The 21,851-nt window shown below is 48.4% G+C and overlaps 1 protein-coding gene across 1 annotated transcript; it reads left to right on the top strand.

The window, feature by feature from the left end:
- Positions 1-18,014: 18,014 nt before the first annotated feature.
- On the top strand, positions 18,015-19,430 carry Foxd3 (forkhead box D3). The gene has a single exon (XM_038332310.1). The coding sequence runs from the start codon at positions 18,015-18,017 to the stop codon at positions 19,428-19,430; it is 1,416 nt and encodes a 471-aa protein (XP_038188238.1).
- The last annotated feature ends 2,421 nt before the right edge of the window (positions 19,431-21,851 follow it).

Raw genomic sequence — 21,851 nt, 5'->3', positions numbered from 1 at the left:
AGCGCTGCAATTAGAGGACTATGTCACCAGGCCCACCCTCCACCCTCTATCAAGCTGGAGTTACAGGTGGTTGTAAGATGCCAAATATGAGTGCTGGGAAATGAACCTGGGTGTTCTGGAAGAGGAGCAAGTGTTCTTAACCAGGGAAGCTGTGCCTCCCTCACCAGCCTCTCCAGCCCCCCCAGGTTTAACCTTTCTTAAAGCACTATCTTTACCATTAAGACTTAGAAAATGCAGGGAGTGAACGGGAAGAGATGGAGGGACACTGTGGTTGATATGTAAAATAAATAAAAAAATAAAAAGCTGGGTGGTGGTGGCGTACTCCTTTAATTCCAGCACTCGGGAGGCAGAGGCAGATGGATCTCTGTGAGTTTGAGTCCAAACTGGTCTACAAGAGCTAGTTCCAGGACACGCTCCAAAGCAACACAGAGAAACCTTATCTCAAAAATAGATAGATAGATAGATAGATAGATAGATAGATAGATAGATAGATAGATAGACAGACAGACAGACAGACTTAGAAATTTGGGGCTGGAGAGATGGCTCATCGGGTTAAGCACACTAGTTGTTCTTTCTAGAGGTCCTGAGTTCAATTCCCAGCAACCACGTGGAGGTTTACAACCATCTACAAGTGGGATCTGTTGAATAAAATAAATAATATTTTTTTAAAAAACTTAGAAATTCAGTTACATGTGATGACTCAATTTTTTAGAAATCCAAGATCCTGGTGGTACACCCCTTTAATCCCAGTACTCAGGAGGTAGAGGCAGGCAGATCTCGCTGAGTTAGAGGCCAGCCTATCTAAAAAAGCAAGTTCTAGAACAGCCAGAACTACACAGAGAAGCAAAAAGAAAAAAGAAAAGAAAAAGAAAAAGAAGAGACAGACAGACAAGAGAGGAGAGAGAGAGAGAGAGAGAGAGAGAGAGAGAGAGAGAGAGAGAGAGAGAGAGAGAAAGAAAAGAAATCCAAGATCCTCGGGCTTCTCCAAAATCTGGTGGTCTCTTCCTTGGAAAATTAGTCCTTCCTTCAGAAAACGTCATGTGTTTATTGCAGGTTGTGGTGATGTAATCTGAAATCCCAGTTCTTGGAAGGTGAAAGCAGGAGGACCAGGAGTTCAAGATCTGCCTCAGTCAAAGTGAGCCTGACCTATCTGAGACTTCAGTCTCTAAAAAGAATCTAATAGACAAACAAACAAGCGAACATATGAAGAGAACATTCAGAGCAATGATTAGCCTCACAGAGAACAAAACAAAATGTTGCCATATTAGCAGCTGGCGCATTCAGATTTGCTATCTGCAGATTTTGTAATTCTTAGTTGGAAATTCTTTGCTGTGCCTTATAAATATTCTTTGAAGTAGGAGCCCTTGTATCAGGCAAATCATTTTCTCGGGATATTAATTCACATCCTCTGCTTGTTATTTATTTACATGACTTTAAAAGCAATTAAGACATTTAGAAAACACATTAAACTACAGATTAATGTGCATTTTTCTCTCGGACTATCTATCACTCAAAGGTTTTCCACCCAGTGAGATAAATGTTTCAGAAGCAGAGAGGCATATTTCCTTTCTGTCTGGTTTCTTAGAATTCATTTAAACATGCTTATTGAAATTCCCTGTCATGTAATATTTTAGCAAGATGCCCTAAATATATACAGCTTGCAGACGGTAAACATTGCAAGACAAGATTGCTACCATGTTTTCTTCCTTAGGCAAACAATACCACCAGCAAAATGCCCTGTGTAAACAATTGCAGAGGTATGTAAATGAAATTAGCATAGTGACAGTGTAGGCTTAGCTATCTATTCTTTGGGGTCTTTTAAATAAAAGTGAATATTCAAGTGGAGCAAAAGCCTTGGGCCTTCAGGGTTCTTTGTGAGTTTCTTTTCCCGGTTCCAGCTGAGGACGCGCCTACCCCCAAACTAAATACCTCCAAACTAAATACCACTTTCTCTAAACAACACCCAAATCAGATCACAAAGAAAACATTTTCCTCTTTAAGACACTGTGTTTAAATAAATTTAAATTTCTAAAGAGTCCCAGTGAGTTTGGGATTGCTAAAACCACCACAGACAGAACATCCCTTGGGTAGTTCTTGAAACCCGTCTTCCGTTCCTAGGAAGGAAAGCAGCAAGTCAGAAACAGGCCTTCTGTTAAACAGCCTTCAGGACACTGAGCTCACAGCCGTCTGAGCTAATACACGAAGATTCACAGTCTCGGGGCCATGGCTTAGCATAAAATATTCTAGGAGAGGATAAATATCAGAGGTAGCTGGCACCTTTAAGCAGCTTGTTACAAGTAGGGGTGGGTGAGCGGACCTTGGGCTGAAATCTTAATCTACCCTAGCTTTCCAACTGGGATACAGCAGTGAGGGAGGACTTGGAAAAAAAAAATCAGCATCAGTAGAATCTCAGCTTTATGTTAAGCTTTAGGAGTCTTATCTTCTTTGTTTAAATGGAAATAAATACTTAGGTTTTTGTTGTCAAAACTACAATATTGGTTCCCATAAGATTCATAGGCCTTGTTCAGTTTTCTGTCTATGTGATCCCACCAATTACATTACTAGTTTAATATCAAGAACTAGCAGAATTGCCCCCTTTCCCTTCCTGGGCTGGCTTTGACCTGCCTCAGTCTTGAAAGTGCTGGCATGGGATTACAGGTACACCATCACACCTAGCTTGGAAAAATTCTTTAAAAACAAAATTCTACCACGTGGTGGCAGCACACACGTTTAACCCCAAACACACAGAGGCAGGCAGATCTCTAAATCTGAGGCCAGCCTGGTCTACAAAGCAAGTTCCAGGACAGCCAGAACTACACAAAGAAACCCTATCTTGGAAAAAAAAAAAAAAAAAAAAAAAAAAAAAAAAAAAAAAAAAAAAAAAAAAAAAAAAAAAAAAACATAAAGCAAAGAAACAAAAGCAAGAATTCCACCAGGATACAGCCCAGGAGGAGAGCACTTGCCTGACAAGCCCAAGGCCCTAGGTTCAGGCCTCAGTACCTCAAAGAAAAAAGAAATCTCAAAAAAAAATAGACTTCAATAAACAAAAGAATCCCTTTAGTTGTCGCTAGGGATTAAAGCACTGATTGCCACCACACGTTTTTGAGCCTCTTTGCAGCTGTGTGACCACGAGCATGTGGCTTAATGACTAATCAATGGGAAGGAGAAATCAGGAGGATCAAGAGTCTAAGGTTAGCCTCCTTGCATAGTAAACTTGGGGCCAGCCTGAACTACAAGAGACCCTATCAACAGACACACAAACAAGTAAGAACCTACTGGTCAAGGCTGTTGCGAGAAATGCATAAAACTGCTTGCAAATGAGAACCAGCGGCAGGGATGAGCACCAGAAAGCCTCACAGAAGGAAGGAAAGGAAGGCTGGAGGCAGAAAAGGAAGAGAAGAGGACAGGGGAGTGGAGAGAGGGGAGGAGGCGGCAGGGTCATTACAATCACTTCTTTGTAAAGTGCACCCCCCATACTTGGCAAACAAGTCACATTACCCTCATGTCCCCTATTCCCCATATTCTCTAGCATGTACCTGAGCTACTGACACCCCCCACTCACGTGTGTGTGTGTGTGTGTGTGTGTGTGTGTGTGTGTGTATGCGTGCGCATGACAAAGCCAGCACAGCCTTGCAGAAGGTTTCACTTTAATGTCTTGACCACAGCTACTGACTGCTTCTAAAATAAAAAAGTTTGGCTTTCCTCCAGACTCATTCTGTTTCTCAGCTGTATAGCAAAGGCCTAAGTGCTTTCCGTCCCCATTTCCCCTATTCCAGCCTTGGGGACAACAAGGCGACAGCTGTGAGTGTGACCTGTAGACACACTAGTGTCTCCCAGAAGAGGAGCTCTTCCCAGGAGATCTTTCTGTCAGGAAAGGAAACCTTTCTAGACACCCACAAACAGTTGTACCCTTCTGTCCCAACAACCTGAATGGTTAGCCCTTGAAGGTGTCTTAATCTTGGGCAAGATCAATAAAAACCATCATATCTGGATTAAATCAAGCAAATTTCACCCTCTAAAACTAGAGTGAGGTTCATTTCCATCAATACATGAGGAAGACGGAGGATACCTAGATAGTTATACAAGAATTAAGGCAGCTTAGACTAAGAAAGACACGGTACAAAACTTGAGGTCTTTGGACTGCCTCCATCGCCAAACCTGTAGGAGCAGGGCATAGCTAAAACAACGGTTGCTCGCTCACCTGCTGTCCTTCCCAAGCGAGGAAGACTCAAACTATAAAGTCTAAGCCATACTTCTAATTATTCTTAGGCATGTTGTTGCCTCACCCCACATATAGCCACCTTTTCTCCAGATACCAAAAGACTTCTTCCTTCATAGCATCCCTTCTAGTTCAGAACTTCATCATATAAATCAAAAGTTCAAGTGTAGCCAGGACTTCAAAAGTAACGCTTCACAAATGTGACTCCAGTGTGATTGACCCTTGCTCTGAAGACCTTTGGGCAAGGATACAGGTCACCTTCTTCCGGGTGTATTCAACATGTGATGGAAGGCATACTTAGGACATTCCAGTGCTTATGTTTTATGTATGACAAGGAGATCAAGTACCCTCTTTTTAATTTTTTTTTTTTTTTACTTTTTATTTTGAGACAGGGTCCTAATCAATTGTCCAGACATCCTTGAATCTATTCTAATCCAGGCAATCCCCCTGTTTTGGACATTTCAATTGTTGGGATTATAGGCCCATATTGGTTCACTGCTTTTCCTTTTTCTGTATAGTGAAGGTAGACATTGTAAGCCTTTGAAAGTGACACAGAGGGGCTCAGGTTGTCATCCTGAAAGTGACCATTGTAGCAGCGTGAAAGGGAAGGAATGGGATTATAGACACAATGTTGCTACTCTGTTGTCAGTGTGGAGCACAGCCTGAAAGGCCTGGTGGTGATCTATCTGGGTTCTGACCATACTGAAGTTGGGGTGCTGGTGTCATTTGGGATAATTAGCAGATTAGAGTCTGGAAAAATAGTGATTGTGGAAATACAGTTTGAACCACAAATGGGAGATTTGTGTGTGTGTGTGTGTGTGTGTGTGTGTGTGTGTACATATATATATGAATTTTCATGGACCACATCTTTAATCGCAGTGCTGAGGCTGAGGTACGAGGACCTGAAGCTGAGAATGGCCCCAACGACACAATGTGTCATAGAAAGCAAAAAGACACTTCTAACAGCTACAGTTTTTGATGTTATTATTAAGTCAGGGGCTTCCTATGCATAGTACAGGCTATCTTCAAACTCATGACTCTCCTATGTCAGTCTCCAGGGTACTAAGATGACAAGCCTGAACCACCATCTCAGCTCAATCGTCACGTCTGCATAAAAATCAATACATTTTGTTTGGCTCAATACACTTAAAATATTACCATTTCAACATATTTGATATAACATTTATTGAGAATTTTTTTCATTCTCTTTTTCTTACCAAGTGTTTGAAATAGGGCATAGACTGTAAGGCTACAGTCCTTATGTGTGGATCTGATGTATTCTAAACGTGCCATATCACCTCATGTAACTCGTGCCTATCTTATTGGACAGTTCGGAGACCCAGCTCAAGAGAGGCATTGGAAGGTGGGTATGGTAGTGCACACCTCCTTTAGTGCCACTGCAGTGGGGCAGAGGCAGGTGGAGTCGTCTGTGAGTTCAAGGCCAGCCTGTTCTACAGATTGAGTTACAAGACAGCCAGGGCTACACAGAGAAACTTAGTCTCGAAAACAACAGCAGCAATATCAACAAAAAGGAAAAAAATAGGCAACAGTTTTTGTTTTTTGTCATTTTCTATAGAATTGAAAAATGTTGCTTTTTAATTTCATTAAAATACCTGTTTTGCCTCTTTCTGTGAATTCTTCCACAGCCACATGACCAACCATTTATCTCTGCTGGCCTAGGACAGTTTGAAAGTAATGCTCTTTTTCTAATACAGCCTGTCTGTCAGCCTGCTTGTCTGTCTGTCTCTGTATGTGTATGTGTGTGACAAAATCTCGTGTACCCCAGGCTGACTTTGAACTAGTTATGTAGCTGAGGAGGATGCTGAATTCCTGCTTCCATCTCCCTTTCAAATCTGGAATCACGGTTGTGTACTTATGACCCGAGTTACGGTGACATTATCCTTCATCTTTATTATTATACTCATTCTTACCGCCACTCCCACCCCACCCCATCGCCAATATTTTCGTGTAGCTTCTGTGAATAAGGAATTCAGTGGGGGCACCAACTGTCTATGCTTCCCCAGAATCTCATGAGATGGCCTAACACTGCCAGCTGGGGCCACCATTGCTTGAGTGGGGCCCATCACAGGGCTGTTTGCAGGGGTCTGGCCCTTCCTAGGTCAGCCTTTTCAATAGTGTCCTTTAGACCTGACAGTTGGCATACCCACAGCAAGTGACAGAAGAGAAAGGCTACTTGTGCCCACCCGGGTTTCAGAACTGCGGTGGCCCGGTTGTACTATGAGGTACTATGCCTAGTACCTATGAGGCTCTGGATTCAACCCACATTACCATGAACTAAGAAAACAGAGAAGAGAGAAAAACGGAAAAGTATTGCAAAAATACACTCTACAATCAATAGATAAATCATAAAACCCTGATCTGAGTATTCTGGGTATCCTTCATCAAATAAATAATAAATAAATACAAACAAAAGAAAACACACACATAGATAAGGTTACTATTGCTCCATTTTACAGATGAGGAATGAGGCATGATGAGCCTAAGGCACTTGCTCATGGTCACACAGTAAGAGAAAATAGGGGTCTTGAGGTTGGACTGTCATGCCACGAGACTGGAGCATGGCATGTATGTGAGAGTAAAAGACATATTAGAGCCCAGCCCGCTGCTGTAAACCTGCAATCCTAGCTGCAGCATCTGGAGGATGAAGCTGAAGGGTCAAAGGCTTAAGGCCTGCCAGAGACTGGCAGTGCACTCAGGAGGCAGAGGCGGGCGGATCTCAGTGAGTTCGAGACCAGCCTGGTCTACAAAGCGAGTTGCAGGACAGCCAGGACAGAGAAACCCTGTCTCGAAAAACCGTGAAGTACCAAGCAAGTTCAGTGTAGCCTGAGTAACTTAGTGGGACCCTGTCCCCAATGAAAAATAGCAAAAGGGCTGGGCTCATATTTGCCTAGTGTGCACAAGGTCATGGGTTCAGTCCTCGGTACTGGAGAATGGGGAAGGGTGGAGATATGAGGGTGTGCAGTGGTTAAGAGCTCTGGATGCTCTGGCTGCTCTTCCAGAGGACCCGGGGTTCAATTCCCAGCACCCACATGGCAGCTCACAATCATCTGTAACTCCAGTTCCAGAGAATCTGCTACCCTCACACAAACATATATGCTGACAAAACAGCAATGCACGTAAAATAATACATAAATCAATAAATATAAATAAATAAAGAGCTTGCCAGTTTGCACAAGACACTGAGTTGGATTCTTTGCAGAAAGAGAGAGAGAAAGAGAGAGAGAGAGAGAGAGAGAGAGAGAGAGAGAGAGAGAGAGAGAGAGAAGAGAGTGAGAGAGAGAGAATATCAAATATCAAGTTAGCTTATGGTTATACTCTTTTCTGATCTAAGCTAAGCAGGTTTAGGCCTGGTTAGTACTTAGATGGGAGACTTTCAATTAGAGGTACTGCCAGGTCACATCTTTCTAAAGAATTCAGAATTTCACTTTTTTTCTTTATCTTCTCTTATTCTATTCTTCTTTTCTTTTCTCTAGCTCTCTAGCTCTTCCTTCTCTTTTCTGTTCTTTGAGGCAGGGTTTTACTCTGTAGTCTAGAGTGGACTACACATTAGAACTCACTCATACCCTAAGCTGCCCTGAACACCAAAGCTATGCAATCCTGAGATTGTAGACCCAGGCCACTACACCCTGCAAAAAAGAATCTTTTCTTCCATAAATAATGAGGTAGCATCAAAAGTTTTTAATTGGGGAACTGACTAGCATGCCCCAACTGATACTTAATTAGATTAACTTGGCACCAAGAGCAAGAGACCAAATGTTGCCCACTCAGTAGCAGCACTGGAGACTGAAGTTAAGGCCCTTCCCCTCCCAGGCAACTGCTGTCCCACTGGCCAGTGCTTCCAGCCCTTTAGCATTCCCTGTTCTGTATTCTCTCTCTTTCCTTCCAGACACCCAAATTTCATGTAGGGGAGTAGCTGTGAGCTCTCTCTCTTGTAAAGGAGACACTGCACTAAGTATGATGATCGCTCCTTGTCATTCTAGCACTGGGGAGGCTGAGACAGGAGAACTGCCACAACTTCAAACCTCGGTTACATAGTAGGGCACTGCCAGAAGAAGAAGAAGAAGAAGAAGAAGAAGAAGAAGAAGAAGAAGAAGAAGAAGAAGAAGAAGAAGAAGAAGAAGAAGAAGAAGAAGAAGAAGAAGAAGAGGAGGGAGGAGGAGGAGGAGGAGGAGGAGGAGGAGGAGGAGGAGGAGGAGAGGAGGAGGAGGAGGAGGAGGAGGAGGAGGAGGAAGAGGAGAAGGAGGAGAAGGAGGAAGAGGAGGAGGAGCAGGAGGAGGGGAAGAGGAGGAGGAAGAGGAAGAAAAGCAACAGCAGCAAATGATCCTATTAATTTTACTTCCTAAAGCCTCTCCAAGCCGTGCTTTCTGCAGGTCCAGACCCCACAGTTTAAAGCTTCACGACCTCTTATCTCAGAAGTTTAAATAGCAGCTTTACTATCTCTACGCGCTTGCTCTCTTCAGTTTACCCTTCCCATGCCCCAAAAGGATCATTCAAAATGTTATTCTGATCATATATGTAAACCCTTTATTGTTTTCTTTTTTTTTCTTGATTTGAGATGATAGGTTTGTTTTTTTTTTTTCTGTGTAACAATCCTAATAGTCCTGAAACTCACTTTGTAGACCAGGCTGGCCTCGAACTCACAGAGATCCACCTGCATCTGCCTCCTGAGCACTGGGATAAAAGGCTTATGCCACCACCGCCTGGCCTTTATTGGCCTCCTATCAACTTTAGACTTTGCTTTTTATTACATGCATGTGTGTGTGTATTTGCATGCACATGCATGCATATGTGCACATGTGTCCCAGTACATGTATGAAGGTCAAAGAGTAACTTGTAGGCATCAGTTCTCTCCTTCCACCATGCAGTTCCTGGTGATTAAACTCAGGTTGTTAGGCTTGGCCACAAACTCCCTTACCCACCGAGTCACCCAGAACACTCCACTTCCTTGTTTTTAGAGCATTGGTCTATTTGTTTGGATTTGTTTATCTTCTTGTTTGTAGTGCTAGAGATTGAACCCAAGGGCTTTGCACACGCTAGAAAATCACCCTACCAGGGAACAATTTCCAGTCCTGCTTATATGAGGTTTTGAGGTAGGGTCTCCTGTAGTCCAGGCTGGCCTCAAAGTCATTGCATAGTCACGGATGACCTTGAACCCTTGATCTTTACTGCCTCTGACTCTCAATGCTGAGCTCATTTTTGTTTCTCTGTATTTGCTTGGAGGTAGATTTCACTTTGTATCCCAGACTGGCCTGCAACTACCTGTGTAGATCAGGCTGATCCCAGACTTTAGGAAACCTTGCCTCTGCCTCCAGAGTGCTGGGATTACAGATATGCTCCACTAGTCTGGGCTACACCTGGATATGAAGGAACCTTCACGATTTTCCACCACTCACCCTCTCCTAAGCCCAGCCACTGCCTTATCTTCTCTCTGTTGCCCCCAAACCATTTTCTCCCCCTATCTTGCATAGTGCTGCATCTTGATTCAGGCTCTGCTCTCTGCCTAACTCTCCCTCTCTTCATCTGCCCACCTGCTACTCATCATCAGAGACAGTTTAAGGGTTATTTCCTATGGGAGACTTCCCTGCATATACCTCGTCTCCTCTCCGGGCAGACTACACTGCACTCCCGTAACATTCTATGATATGTCTGTATAACTTATCATGCTGTAATTTAACCGTGGAGTCCTTGAATAAGTACTCCATCGGAGCAGGCTGCGTTTTACTCATCTGTTCGTTCAACCATTATTTGAGCCCTACGCTTTCAGGTGCTGGGCTGGGATGCAAGGGCGTGGGGGCGGAGCGTGGACAAAAGCGCCTCGTGTAGTTAGCATAGTTAGCATGTTGAGGATGCTGTCTGGTGTCACTCATGCTCTTTATCCCGTGTCTGGCCTGTATGAATGTGATAAAGTAAGAAAAGTCAGCGGGTGTACCACTCGGCCTTTCCGGTAATCCCTCCTGTGGTTACCTTTCTGATAGTCTTTCCGGTTTACATATGTTCTCATTCAAATGCCTTCTACGTGTTTATTAGCATCCTTTCGTGCCTTCTAAAAGGTCACAATAGCCCCAGAAACAGCTTCTAGGCAAAATTCTATTTTTTTTTTTTTTTTTTGGTTTTTCGAGACAGGGTTTCTCTGGATTTATCTTTTTTTTTTTAATTACGTGTGTGTGTGCGGATGTGCGTATGTATGTGGGTATATACATGTGGAGCGCCTAAGGAGGCCAGAGGAGTCACAGTTCCCTACAGTGGAGTGAGGGGCGGTTGTGTACTGCCCCACATCAATGCTGGGAACTGGCTTCAGTCCTCTGCAAGAGCAACATCTCCATCTCCAGCCCCGAAGTTCCAGTCTTCCCCTCCCCATTCTCTTCTTTCACCCTTCTTTGATGTTAGGCCACACTTAGACAATTCATTCTCTCAGAGTGCCTCTCCACAAGTACTGGTAGGCACCCAACCTAGGACTTCCCGGGGACCCACCGATATCCCTAATGTGAGCAGCTATCCTGCCTGCACAGTTTGATTTGCAGTTTTTTTTCTGGTTTTGTTATTTGTTCTGAGCCAAGGTCTCCCTACCCAACCGAGGTTGGCTTGAAATGCCCGCCCTCCTGCCGCAGCCTTCAGAAAGCTGGAATTCCCGGGATTAAGGGTGTGGGTCACCTCACCCAGCTTTCTCCCCTGAACCGGAAAGCCCCACCCCTTCTCATCTTCCACTCCATCAGGACCCTGCTGGGCTGTCCCTTTTCCCTACCTTAGACAGCACCTGCACTGGGAAGGGAGATTCTGCAGCCAGCTCTTCCTCAGACCTTGAACTCATGCCATTACTGGCGCTTGCCAGGGCCTAAAACAGACGGATTAAGTATTATTGAATGCATAAATTATAAACAAACACCCCGCCCTTCCAAATCCGAGGGTTTTTTACGTCACAGGAAAGCTACAACGAGAGGGAGCTGGAAATATCCAATTTGGGCCCAAGAGAAAAAGTCCCTTTGTAAAAGTGTGTGAGCACTTAAAAGTGGATCACGTCTCATGTGTATTCGCATCTTCAGGACACGGCTTTGTGATTTGTAAACTCTGTTGGACCTCCCGTGTGAACAGAGTATAAGCCGCACTGGCGTTTCTGTATGCTGTCCTAGTAAATATTTTCCCCAGGATATGTGCGAGCCAGAGGAATGTTGTTTTCAGATTTTGCCAAGGGACGGAGAGCCTGAGCTGGATCTGAGGAACCAAGGTACCATTTGAAATTAAGTTTCTCCTCGATGCGTGTATTTCCAAGTAGAGACGAAAGGGAATTCCTGCATAAACACAAAACCATGAACATTTTGATGGATAGTTTTCTAATAAGTGTTCTAGGTCATTCAGGTACTTGGGGTCATACATAAACAGGAAATGAATTGCATGCTTCCCTGCAGAGAGAATCCTTCCCGGGTACTGATACACCCTCTCATCCCCTCCCCCTCACAAGGCGGAATCCCCAGGAGGCATCGGCTAGGGTGTCTAGCGACGGTTGCAGAACCGTCCTCTCTCCTGCTGGGTCCAGAGATGGCAAAGATTCTTAGGTCAGGCTTTTCCACGCACACCCCCCCGCCGTCCCCAAGGCTAGGCGGGCGGGACCGAGTTGCGATGTGGAGAATTCGATGTCCGAGCGACCTCCTCAGAGGAGTGGATCGAGTTAAATATAACTGCGCGAATGGAATGGCGCTAAAAATAAGGTAGCAGCTGGCAAGTCCTCGGCCCCGTCCCGGGAAAGGAGGGGGCCAGAGTGGTCTCACGCAGGGAGCGGCCAGTAGGTGCAGCGTCCGCATCCTGGGTCCGAGGACCACCGAGGTTCTACTCGGCTGTCGGAAGCCGGAAAGGGGTGTCCGTCAGACTGGCGAATCTCAGATCTGGCCTTCGGATGCTCTGGACTTTCAGAAGCGTCAGAAGGCATGCGCACGTGCCTGGAAGTGAGGGTAGAAGGGCGGGGCGTCCAGATGTCATGCCCCGCCACCAGGGGGAACTGAGGGGAAGAGAAGACGCGAACCCTTGGGGAGGTGCGAGGGCCCCTGAGATGCGGGGGCATCGCTGTCACTCCACGCTCTCTCGAGGCCCACGGGTGGTCGCGTCCTCTCGACTCCCCCCGCCCTCCGGGTCTCAGCGCCCCACCAACAAACCCACAATTGAAACGTTTCCAAAACGGGCTATTTATTTGCTCCCAATAAATCGATCGGAGGTGATTAAGAAATCGATGTGGCCTGGGTGGGCGAGTATCTCGCTGCCAGGGAAAGGAGCTTTTGCGCGCGCCCGCAGGACGGCAGAGCGCCAGCCCCGGCTGGGGACAGGCGTGCCGGGGTCACACCCGAGGCCCCGATACCTGGGCATCCTGGCCCGAGGGGTGGGGGCTGTCGCGTCCCCTCGGGCTCGAGCGGTGGACACCAATGAGACACGCCTCGGCCCCTTCCCTTTTTTCTCCAGCTCGCCGTGGAGCTGGGGCCGCCAGCGGATGCGGTGTGGCTCCGAGGCTTTTGTTGCTCCTCGGCCAGCTGAATAGGGATTTTGTAAAGCGGGACAGATAAAAATGAGCAGCATCATATTGTTTGACAGAATGATCCCGCGTGATGAAGTGTCGGCTCCGAAGGGGGTGAAAATGGTGAATTCCTAAAAACCCAGCCCTCGGCTTCTCCAGCAGCTATCCTTAGCCTGGAGGGACCCAGCGGACGCCTGGCCCACTGTGTCGCATAGAACAGCGTCGGCAAGACTCAAGCTTTCAATGCCAAATCATTTTTAAGCCCCGCTCGTGCCCAGGATCTTTCTCTTCGCGAATGAAAAGAACAATTTTCGAGAGAAAGGCTCGTTTTGATTAAATCTGACATGCTGCTGATAACTCCATGCTAATGTGAAATAATTAACATAATAGCCATAATTAAAAGCACGCTAACAATGCCATAAATTTATCACACAATTTTACTAGCTTTCCTGCCCTAACTGCTCTCTCATCGTTAATTAAACGTGTTGCCTTTTACAGAATGGATGTTTATACATTTCCAATATAAATAAATTCGAAACCATCCTCTCTCTCCCCCTCTCTCGCTTCTCCTTTCCTTTTGGTCTCCCGCCATTTATAAGCACGCGGACTGTGAATACCAGGTATTGAAGAATAAATGAAGTTTTGAGATTAAATCTAAACAAGAAGGTTAACTTAGCTTCCCCCACCCAAGAGCTCTGAAGAGATATGGGGACAGGTGTTTGAGGGTGAAAGTGTGTTGAAAACCATACCCGGTGGGCAGTGGAAATAATCTGTATGTGTTGGGACTCCCAGATATCACCTCTGCCCTTCGCACCTTCTTTGGTGGCAGTCATCCGGACAAAAAGGTTGATGATGGTCTAATAAGTCTATGAAAATTGACCAGAAGGAACAGACTTCGTCTTGGGGGTAAGGTAATGGATCCCGGAAAGAGGGCTGGCTTTCAAATGGTTCCACCCATGGTTTGTTTTTTTCTGCTAAAGAAAGCAGCTACCCTGGGGGAGGGGGGGCATTGCCCTCGCTTCTCCGGAGATGGCCTCACCTTCCCGGATTGTTTGAAAAGTGCATTTCTGCTTAGGAATGATCATCATTCGCCTGCTTCAATGACTTGGTCAAGCCGATGCTATAGTCCCTGACTTAGGGAGAAATAGCCACTGGGGTCTCTTAGGCCTGAGTGGACCATTCTGCTTCCCGCACTCTCTGACCCAACCCCTCCTCCCGTGTTGACCACTTAAGAATCCAAATTGAGTTGTAATTAATTTCCCCCTTCTCCGTCATAAATTGTTCCATCCCTATCCTCCCCTTCAGGACGCACACACTAAATCTCCCCTCCTCTGGAGATGTCTCAATTTCCTTTCCTATCGATCCTGACTCCACTCTGGCCTCCCGTTACCAGAACCTTGGTCCCCCCCACCTCCTGGACCGGTTTCCGTGACTCCCCCAGCCCTGTTAAACTCCCTATTTTGCCAGCCTCGCGAAAACCCGGAGTTTCTGTCCATTTCAGTCTCATGCGGCAGCATCATTTTCGGCACTTGAGCAGGTGAGACCGCTGGCTGTCACCTCCCCTTTAAATACCTCATGGGAAGTTTGCTAGCTGACCCAAGTTCTCACTCCCAGGCTTAACTGTGTTAGTGTGGGCGTCCCTTCTCCCTCAATGCCCCCCCCCAATAATCTTTGGCGACTGAATGTTTATCCTTGCCCACCGTTTCTGTTCGCTGTGTCACACCCTCCCTCCCCCAATGTGTATCACGCCTCCCCCCTCCCCTTCTCACTTCTCTATTTCTGTCCCAAAGTTTGGCGGTAACTGAGGACCTAGGTTTTGGGATGCAAGCTACAATCGCGCCACTATTTAGCTCGAAATTCAGCAGACTTCAAGCGGCTTCCCGTGATGAGGGTCCCCGGAACCTTCCTATCTACCACCTGGACTGCCGCTCAGCTGCCTTCTCTAGCACTAATATCCACCGGCAGGAGGAAAGCCACACCGGGTCCCCAAACAGAGCGTCCGCGGGAAATCTCCGTGGCCTCCTCTGGAAATCGATATTAAGCCAGTCGTTAGGCCCATGCGGTCTCCGGGTTTGGGGGGCAGCAGCCAGTAGGTTCTGCACGTCTCATCATTGAGCTAATCGAGTCGAAAAGTTTCTGTAAGGGCCGGACCTAGCATCAGATGGTAACACTGATTGAACAAGAGATTAACACAATAGAGCTCTAACCGAGGGGAAGCGTTGCTTTTCACGCTATGTACCGTAATTAATGGTATGAATCAATTAATTTGACTTTTATTGTGTCGAAAGAAAAAGGCGCAACAAATGGAACCGGCAGCTGGGAGTTCTTCACCACCCCCTTCCCTAGAGAGGTTCTTAGGAGACACACGGGAATGGACCGCCCAGATCCGGCCTTGGCGGAGGGGGAGAGGCTGCCAACAGCAACGCCGAGAAAGTCTCCTGAGCCAGTTCAGGCCAGCGGAGAAATCGAAATTAGGCTCATTTGGAGGCTACCTCAAATGGAGCACCGAAAGCAGCAGTGAAGCCTGGGTTCTCTCGCGCGTTCAGGCACGCACCATTCCACCGGAGGCCTGGCCATCAAGACCGCGGAGCGGTCTGCGCGGTGCCTTGCGCCTGCGGCTATCGCCTGGCAATCCAAGTTGAGCAAAAGGCATCCCTAAATTTATAAATTTAGATTGTGTTTTCTTTTCCTCCCCACCTTTCTCTGGGTTGCTTGGGCAGTTGCCACTGTAACCTCTTGCCTAGGGTGATAGACAGCCAGCCCCGGCTCGCAGCTTCTGTCGGTTTTGCGAGAAGACTTGGTCTAGTCAACGCAGTATCTGTTTTTATGAGCCAGCGGATCACAAGTGGTGCAGCAGCAGAAATCAACTCAGGCATGCGATTTAGGGTCAGGTGTAACCCCGAGAACAACTGGAAACAAACAAACAAACAAACAAACAAACAAAAAACATGGAGATTCCAGACTTCTCTGGATAGTCAGTATTCCCACCCACCCTGTAGCCGCCCCAATCCCGAGCATCATCCATATTCAAAGGGCTAGTTGTGTAATGCAAAGGGAAAGTTGTGTAATGGGGATAGTAGCCAATCTGTGTGTCCTAAATGCCTGTAAAAAATAAGTTTTACAGATTAAAAATATTTTATTAATTTGACATGCCCGGGAAAGTGGGTCTAGGTGAGGGGACAGGGCATGGGAATCAGAAGTACATAACTCTCCCATTATTTTCTACAAGCACTACAGAAATTGTTTCTTCCTGATTTCCTCTCTCAACCTCTTATACCCTGGGAGAAAAAAGATCCTCCCTGGGCCTTCAGCGGACAGTCTAGTCGTGTTTCAAGAGGCCCACAACCGGTAATTGCCCTCCCCTGACAAAGAAGCGGCCTAAAGGCAGGGGGAGAAAAAAAGCAAGGCATTCTCAGAATCACCGGAGTTGGGAGAACTGGCTCCCCTCGGATGTACCGACTCCACTAGCCCCAGCAGTCCCAGGTGCCGACTCTGGGTCAGTTTAAAGTCCCCACCCCCAGCACCCCTGGCAATTTCCAGTCTTTCCTACCGTCGCTGACATTCCTCGTCATGGAAACTCCATGTGCACTGGATACCTCCTCGCCTCTTCCTTGACGCAGGTACCTACAGAAGTTAAGTCTTGAAGGGTTTGCCTATGCTTTAAGTAGAAATAACTCACATTAGTTAGAAGCAAAGGTGAGCCCACCCGGCCAGCATGCCCTAGAGCACCGTGGTTCCCTGGATGCCCTGCCCTCTTCTGCTCAGAAAGTCTACGCCCGCTCCCCACAATTTTCCAATTGTCCCAGTCCCTGCGCGACGTCTAACACCAAGGCCCAACGCCTCCTTCCCACCCCACTCCACTTACCCAAGCCGCTGCCAATACGCCTTCCATTTCCAGCTCATTTCCGACTTTTTCTGTGCTAAGTCGTTTAACAACTCCAACAGCCAGTTATGACTTCTTTGTTTATAGGTTCCCTGTTATTTTACGTCCTTTTTATTTCTCTGCAACTATCCTAATAGGTTAATCGATAGCTATTTTCTGACCCCGGGAAACCCCCGCTGATGGTGCTGTGACCGTGGATATATATATATATATATATATATATATATATATATATATACACACACACACACATACATATATATACATATATATGAACATGCCCGCGTCGAGCCAGTAAAGCTGGGATTAAGCTTGAGTAGCTAGATTTGGGGGTGATTTGGAAACACATCAGCAGGTGTCTAGTCTCCGGAATAGCTCTGAGACAGGAGGTGGTCTGAGGCCTAATTAGCAAAAGGGAGCCGGATGTGTTCCCTTAATCCTTGAATCGAAAACAAAAAAACCCAAAGCAAAGCAACATAGTAAGTTTTCTGACAAAACAACAACAGCCTTGTCCTGCACTGAAGGTCGGTCTACACAATATTAGCAAAGTAGGGAAGGAAGACAAAGGGCAGGGGGCAGAGAAGGCAGGGCGGTAGGAGTCCCACGGTCCGGAGGACACTCTCTTAGGCCCACGCCCTCTCCACCCCCACCCACTCTCACACTCACGCCCTCCCTGGACCCGGCGCCCGGCTCCAGCGTGGGCAGGGGTCTCCCGGCAGCCCGAAGAGCCCTCGGGGCCCGCGGGATGCTAGCGCCTAGTCGGTCAGGAGTTGCGCTTCTCTTGTCCCTTTGTTGACAATTCCCTGAACCAACTTGAGTTTGGCCGGCTCCACCGCGGCCCTGACGTCACGCGCGGTCACGTGGCCCCGCCTCCCGCTGGATCTTTAAGTAGAAAGTAATCTATCAGGCCAGTCCTTAAAACGGGACTTTCGACTACCCGGGCTTGGCGTTCCTGTCACCCCCACCCCACCCCCGCGGTTGCCCCTGTCCGCGCCCTTCGGAGCTGCTTGGCACCCGGCTCTCTCCTGGACCGCTCCTGAGCCCCACGCCCAAGCGAGAGAGGCCGAGGAAGATTGGCGAAGTGAGGGGGCGCGGCGTGGAGAAACCTTCGGGGTCGCGAGCAGTAGCTGCCACCTCGTAGGGAAGCGTCGGGGACCGAGGGAGTTCGTGGAGCGCGGCTGCGGGTGGCGGAGCGCAACGCCCGCACCGCGCGATGCCGGGCCTCCGGGTGTGAGCTGACCCAGGAGGGCCCCGAGCTACCTGTGCCCTCCCCTCCCCCTCCGCTCTCTTTCGGGGGGTACCCGCACCCTCTTTCCCTGAGCTCCGCGGCTGCCCCTCACGGACCCCCTCGCTTTCTGCTCGCTCCCGGCCGCCGCCACCAACCCCGTGGAGGAATGACCCTCTCCGGCGGCGGCAGCGCCAGCGATATGTCCGGCCAGACGGTGCTGACGGCCGAGGATGTGGACATCGATGTGGTGGGCGAGGGCGACGACGGGCTGGATGAGAAAGACAGCGACGCGGGCTGCGATAGCCCCGCGGGGCCGCCGGAGCTGCGCCTGGACGAGGCGGACGAGGGGCCACCGGCGACCGCGCATCACGGCCAGTCCCAGCCGCCCCACCAACAATCTCTGGCACTGCCCACCGAAGCGACCGCTGCTGGACCGGGGAACGACGCTGGAGCGCCTGAGGCCGACGGCTGCAAGGGCGGCGAGGACGCGGTGGCAGGCGGCGGTGGGCCCGGCGCGGGTGGCGGTACAGCGGGAGGTCTGACCCCGAGCAAGCCCAAGAACAGCCTGGTGAAGCCACCCTACTCCTACATCGCGCTCATCACCATGGCCATCCTGCAGAGCCCGCAGAAGAAGCTGACCCTGAGCGGCATCTGCGAGTTCATCAGCAACCGCTTCCCATACTACCGGGAGAAGTTCCCCGCCTGGCAGAACAGCATCCGCCACAACCTGTCGCTCAACGACTGCTTCGTCAAGATCCCCCGCGAGCCGGGCAATCCAGGCAAGGGTAACTACTGGACCCTGGACCCCCAGTCCGAGGACATGTTCGACAACGGTAGTTTCCTGCGGCGCCGGAAGCGCTTCAAGCGCCACCAGCAGGAGCACCTGCGCGAGCAGACGGCGCTCATGATGCAGAGCTTCGGTGCCTACAGCCTGGCTGCGGCGGCGGGCGCAGGACCCTACGGCCGCCCCTACGGCCTGCACCCCGCGGCGGCGGCGGGCGCCTACTCGCATCCCGCGGCGGCGGCGGCGGCGGCGGCCGCAGCGGCGCTTCAGTACCCGTACGCGCTGCCGCCGGTGGCGCCCGTGCTGCCGCCCGCCGTGCCCCTGCTGCCCTCGGGCGAGCTGGGCCGCAAAGCGGCCGCCTTCGGCTCGCAGCTCGGCCCGAGCCTCCAATTGCAGCTCAACACCCTGGGCGCCGCCGCGGCAGCCGCGGGCACGGCGGGTGCGGCGGGCACCACGTCGCTCATCAAGTCCGAGCCCAGTGCGCGGCCGTCGTTCAGCATTGAGAACATCATAGGCGCCGGACCCGCGGCGCCCGGGGGTTCATCCGGGGGTGGCGGGAGCGCGGGCGGGGCTGGGGGTGGCGGGGGCGGCGGCAGCACCCAGTCCTTCCTGCGGCCGCCTGGGACTGTGCAGTCCGCGGCGCTCATGGCCACGCACCAGCCCCTGTCGCTGAGCCGGACGACTGCCACCATCGCGCCCATCCTGAGCGTGCCGCTGTCTGGACAGTTCCTGCAGCCCGCAGCCTCAGCCGCAGCTGCCGCCGCCGCCGCCGTTCAAGCCAAGTGGCCCGCGCAATAGTGATGAGCCGGTGGTGGCCCGGCCGGGCGGCGGCCTCCGGCAGACCTTGCGCCTTCAGGCTGTGCGCTCGCACTGATCCTGGTCCTTCTGCCCTGGTCTTGGTCCCTCTACCCCAATCAAGGACTCGTACTACCCGCCCCCGACTCCCCAGCACCGACCAACAGCGGCCTCCGTCCCCTGGTTCAACCTAAGCTGGCCGAGCAAACTCAACACGCGTCCGCTGGGAATAGCTTTCCGTACAGGTAAAACTGATAACCGAATTTCCAAAAAAATACACCCCGACGGCGCCTGCTCTCAGTATTGTGGGGTGGAAGGGAAATTCTTTGTACATATTTGTATAAAAATCATTGACTTTCCTTTTGGGGTTTTTATTTTTTTAAGAAAAAATTCAGTAGATTTAGAGCTCTGAACTTTCATTTTTTTTGAAGGTTCACTCTCCGCAGTTTTATCTGAGAAAAAGAATGTATAGAGACGTTGGGAGATTTTAAATACAAAAAACAATTTTTCAAAAAGGCAAAGTGTCATTGTATTATAAAAGTGTTTATATATGAATGAATATATATGGTATTCTAAATGTTATTCCATCGTGTTGTACACAACTTTGTAAATAAATTTTTAAAATGCTCAGCCTAGTGTTTTATTTAGGTGTCTAGCAAGTGGCAAGATTTTAAAATGAAATTTGCATTGTCCCCCCAGAAAATCTAGTAGTCTCAACCAATGACCTTTCAAACGTTGCAAATTAATAATTTGGGTGAAAAAACATTTGAATTTGAAAATGGAAGGAGTGTATCTAATTTAAATTATTAATATGTCTCCGTTAGTTTTCACATAAAGCCAGAATAAAGATGACGATCTCATTCATATCAAGGTATTGTAAAATGACTAGCTGCTCCTGGAAAAGAAGCTGTCACTAAAAACCCAAACAACAGCTTTGCTGTTCGTTTTAAAGGACGGTATAGCCCACCAGGCTATTTTAATTGCGCTTTCAAGAGCAAAATTCCAAACATCCTTTATTTTAGCATTTTAAACCATGGATTTTTGGAATTCCTTTTCATCTCTGAAGTGGAAGTGCTAAATCCCATTGATTTTTTTTTTTTTTTTAAATTCGCATGGTGGAATTTTGGCATGGCATTATTTGCATTAAGATAATAGGCAATTTTTTTTTCAGAAAAAAATTTCAAGATTTTTCCTGACAATAACCAATTTCTGAAGGATTCCTGAAGCAGCAGCCCCTCCTCCCAACCCCGAGCCTTTCCAAAGGCCAAGAAATCATAATAATAAACACCCTTCTAAAAACAGGTGCATTCCCCCCCCCCTTTCCCTACCTTAGGCAGGTTAGGGTTTTGGAGAGATCTACAAGGTAGGAGTGGGAAATGTCCTCGAAGATTATTTTAGGTATGCATTCCAGCTGTTTCAACGTGTGTTTTTCTTTTCCTAAAGGTGATGAAGTAGAGATGGACCGTCTAGTCGTAGGAGGCCGGTTGGGCCACCACCAGCATATTCTCAAAAGGCATCAATTTTAATTATTTTGTAATTAATTTAGCTGTTACAATGACTTATGCGAAATCAGTTTTTAACTCCGGAACTGTACGTAGCAGCGATGTGAACTCCACCCAGGGAGCTTCCTGTCGGTAAAACCCAGGCTGTGTCAGAAGCCGCGTCCGCTCCTCGCTTGCCACCGGGTATCAGAGCCTTATTCTCGGCGGCCGGGTGTGGGCTTGGGGGTCGTTCTGAAAGACACTTCCTCACCAACACTGAGTCTGTTTTCCTGGTAAATGGTCAATGTTAGTATTTCCCGAGTAAACATTCGGGCGGCAGCCCGAGTGGTAAAATAAAACAGGCTGCTGGAGTGAGAGTTTTTTAACTTGATAAACAAGAACCTGATAATCAGCACTACTGGAGGAGCGACTGTAACCTTCAGCGAGGAGAGCGGTTCCCTTCTAATCTCCTTTTACAAGGAAAACTAAACGGATCTAAATTAGTTTGTGTGTTGCAGCTATAAAAGTCACAAGTTGTTTCACAGTTGTGTCTGGCTAATCGGTTTTTACACAAACAGCAAATGGTACACGATTTGTGCAAACACACAGAGGTTGCTTCTAAATTTAGCTGGCACCCCTGGGAAAAGGGAAAGGCAGGGCTTCTTGAATTCACTTTTAGCCTCAAGAAGCTGCTGATCCAAGGCTTCTAAATGACATTGGATAACAGGGGCCTCATTCCATCCCTGATCCTTTGTTACTTATAAAATTACTCGCTCATATTTCCGCGCATAGCAGCAATACCGGCCGAGCCTGAGCACGCAGCGTGACACTCGGATACAAGCTGCCGCTGGTGATCGGCAGGGCCCTTTCCAGCGATGCATTAGGCAGCGCGGTGTAGAGATTGCTGCAACTTTCCTTCCAGCCAATTTTGCTTGAACAACAA

Source organism: Arvicola amphibius, chromosome 6, assembly GCF_903992535.2.
Source record: "Arvicola amphibius chromosome 6, mArvAmp1.2, whole genome shotgun sequence".
Lineage (NCBI taxonomy): Eukaryota > Metazoa > Chordata > Mammalia > Rodentia > Cricetidae > Arvicola > Arvicola amphibius.
The sequence above is the reverse complement of the archived record's forward strand: the minus strand, read 5'-3'. Positions and strand labels throughout refer to the sequence as shown.

What these genes read in the sequence shown, in the direction of transcription:
- Foxd3 (XM_038332310.1), top strand. Translation starts at nt 18,015, where the DNA reads ATGACCCTCTCCGGCGGCGGCAGCGCCAGCGATATGTCCGGCCAGACG.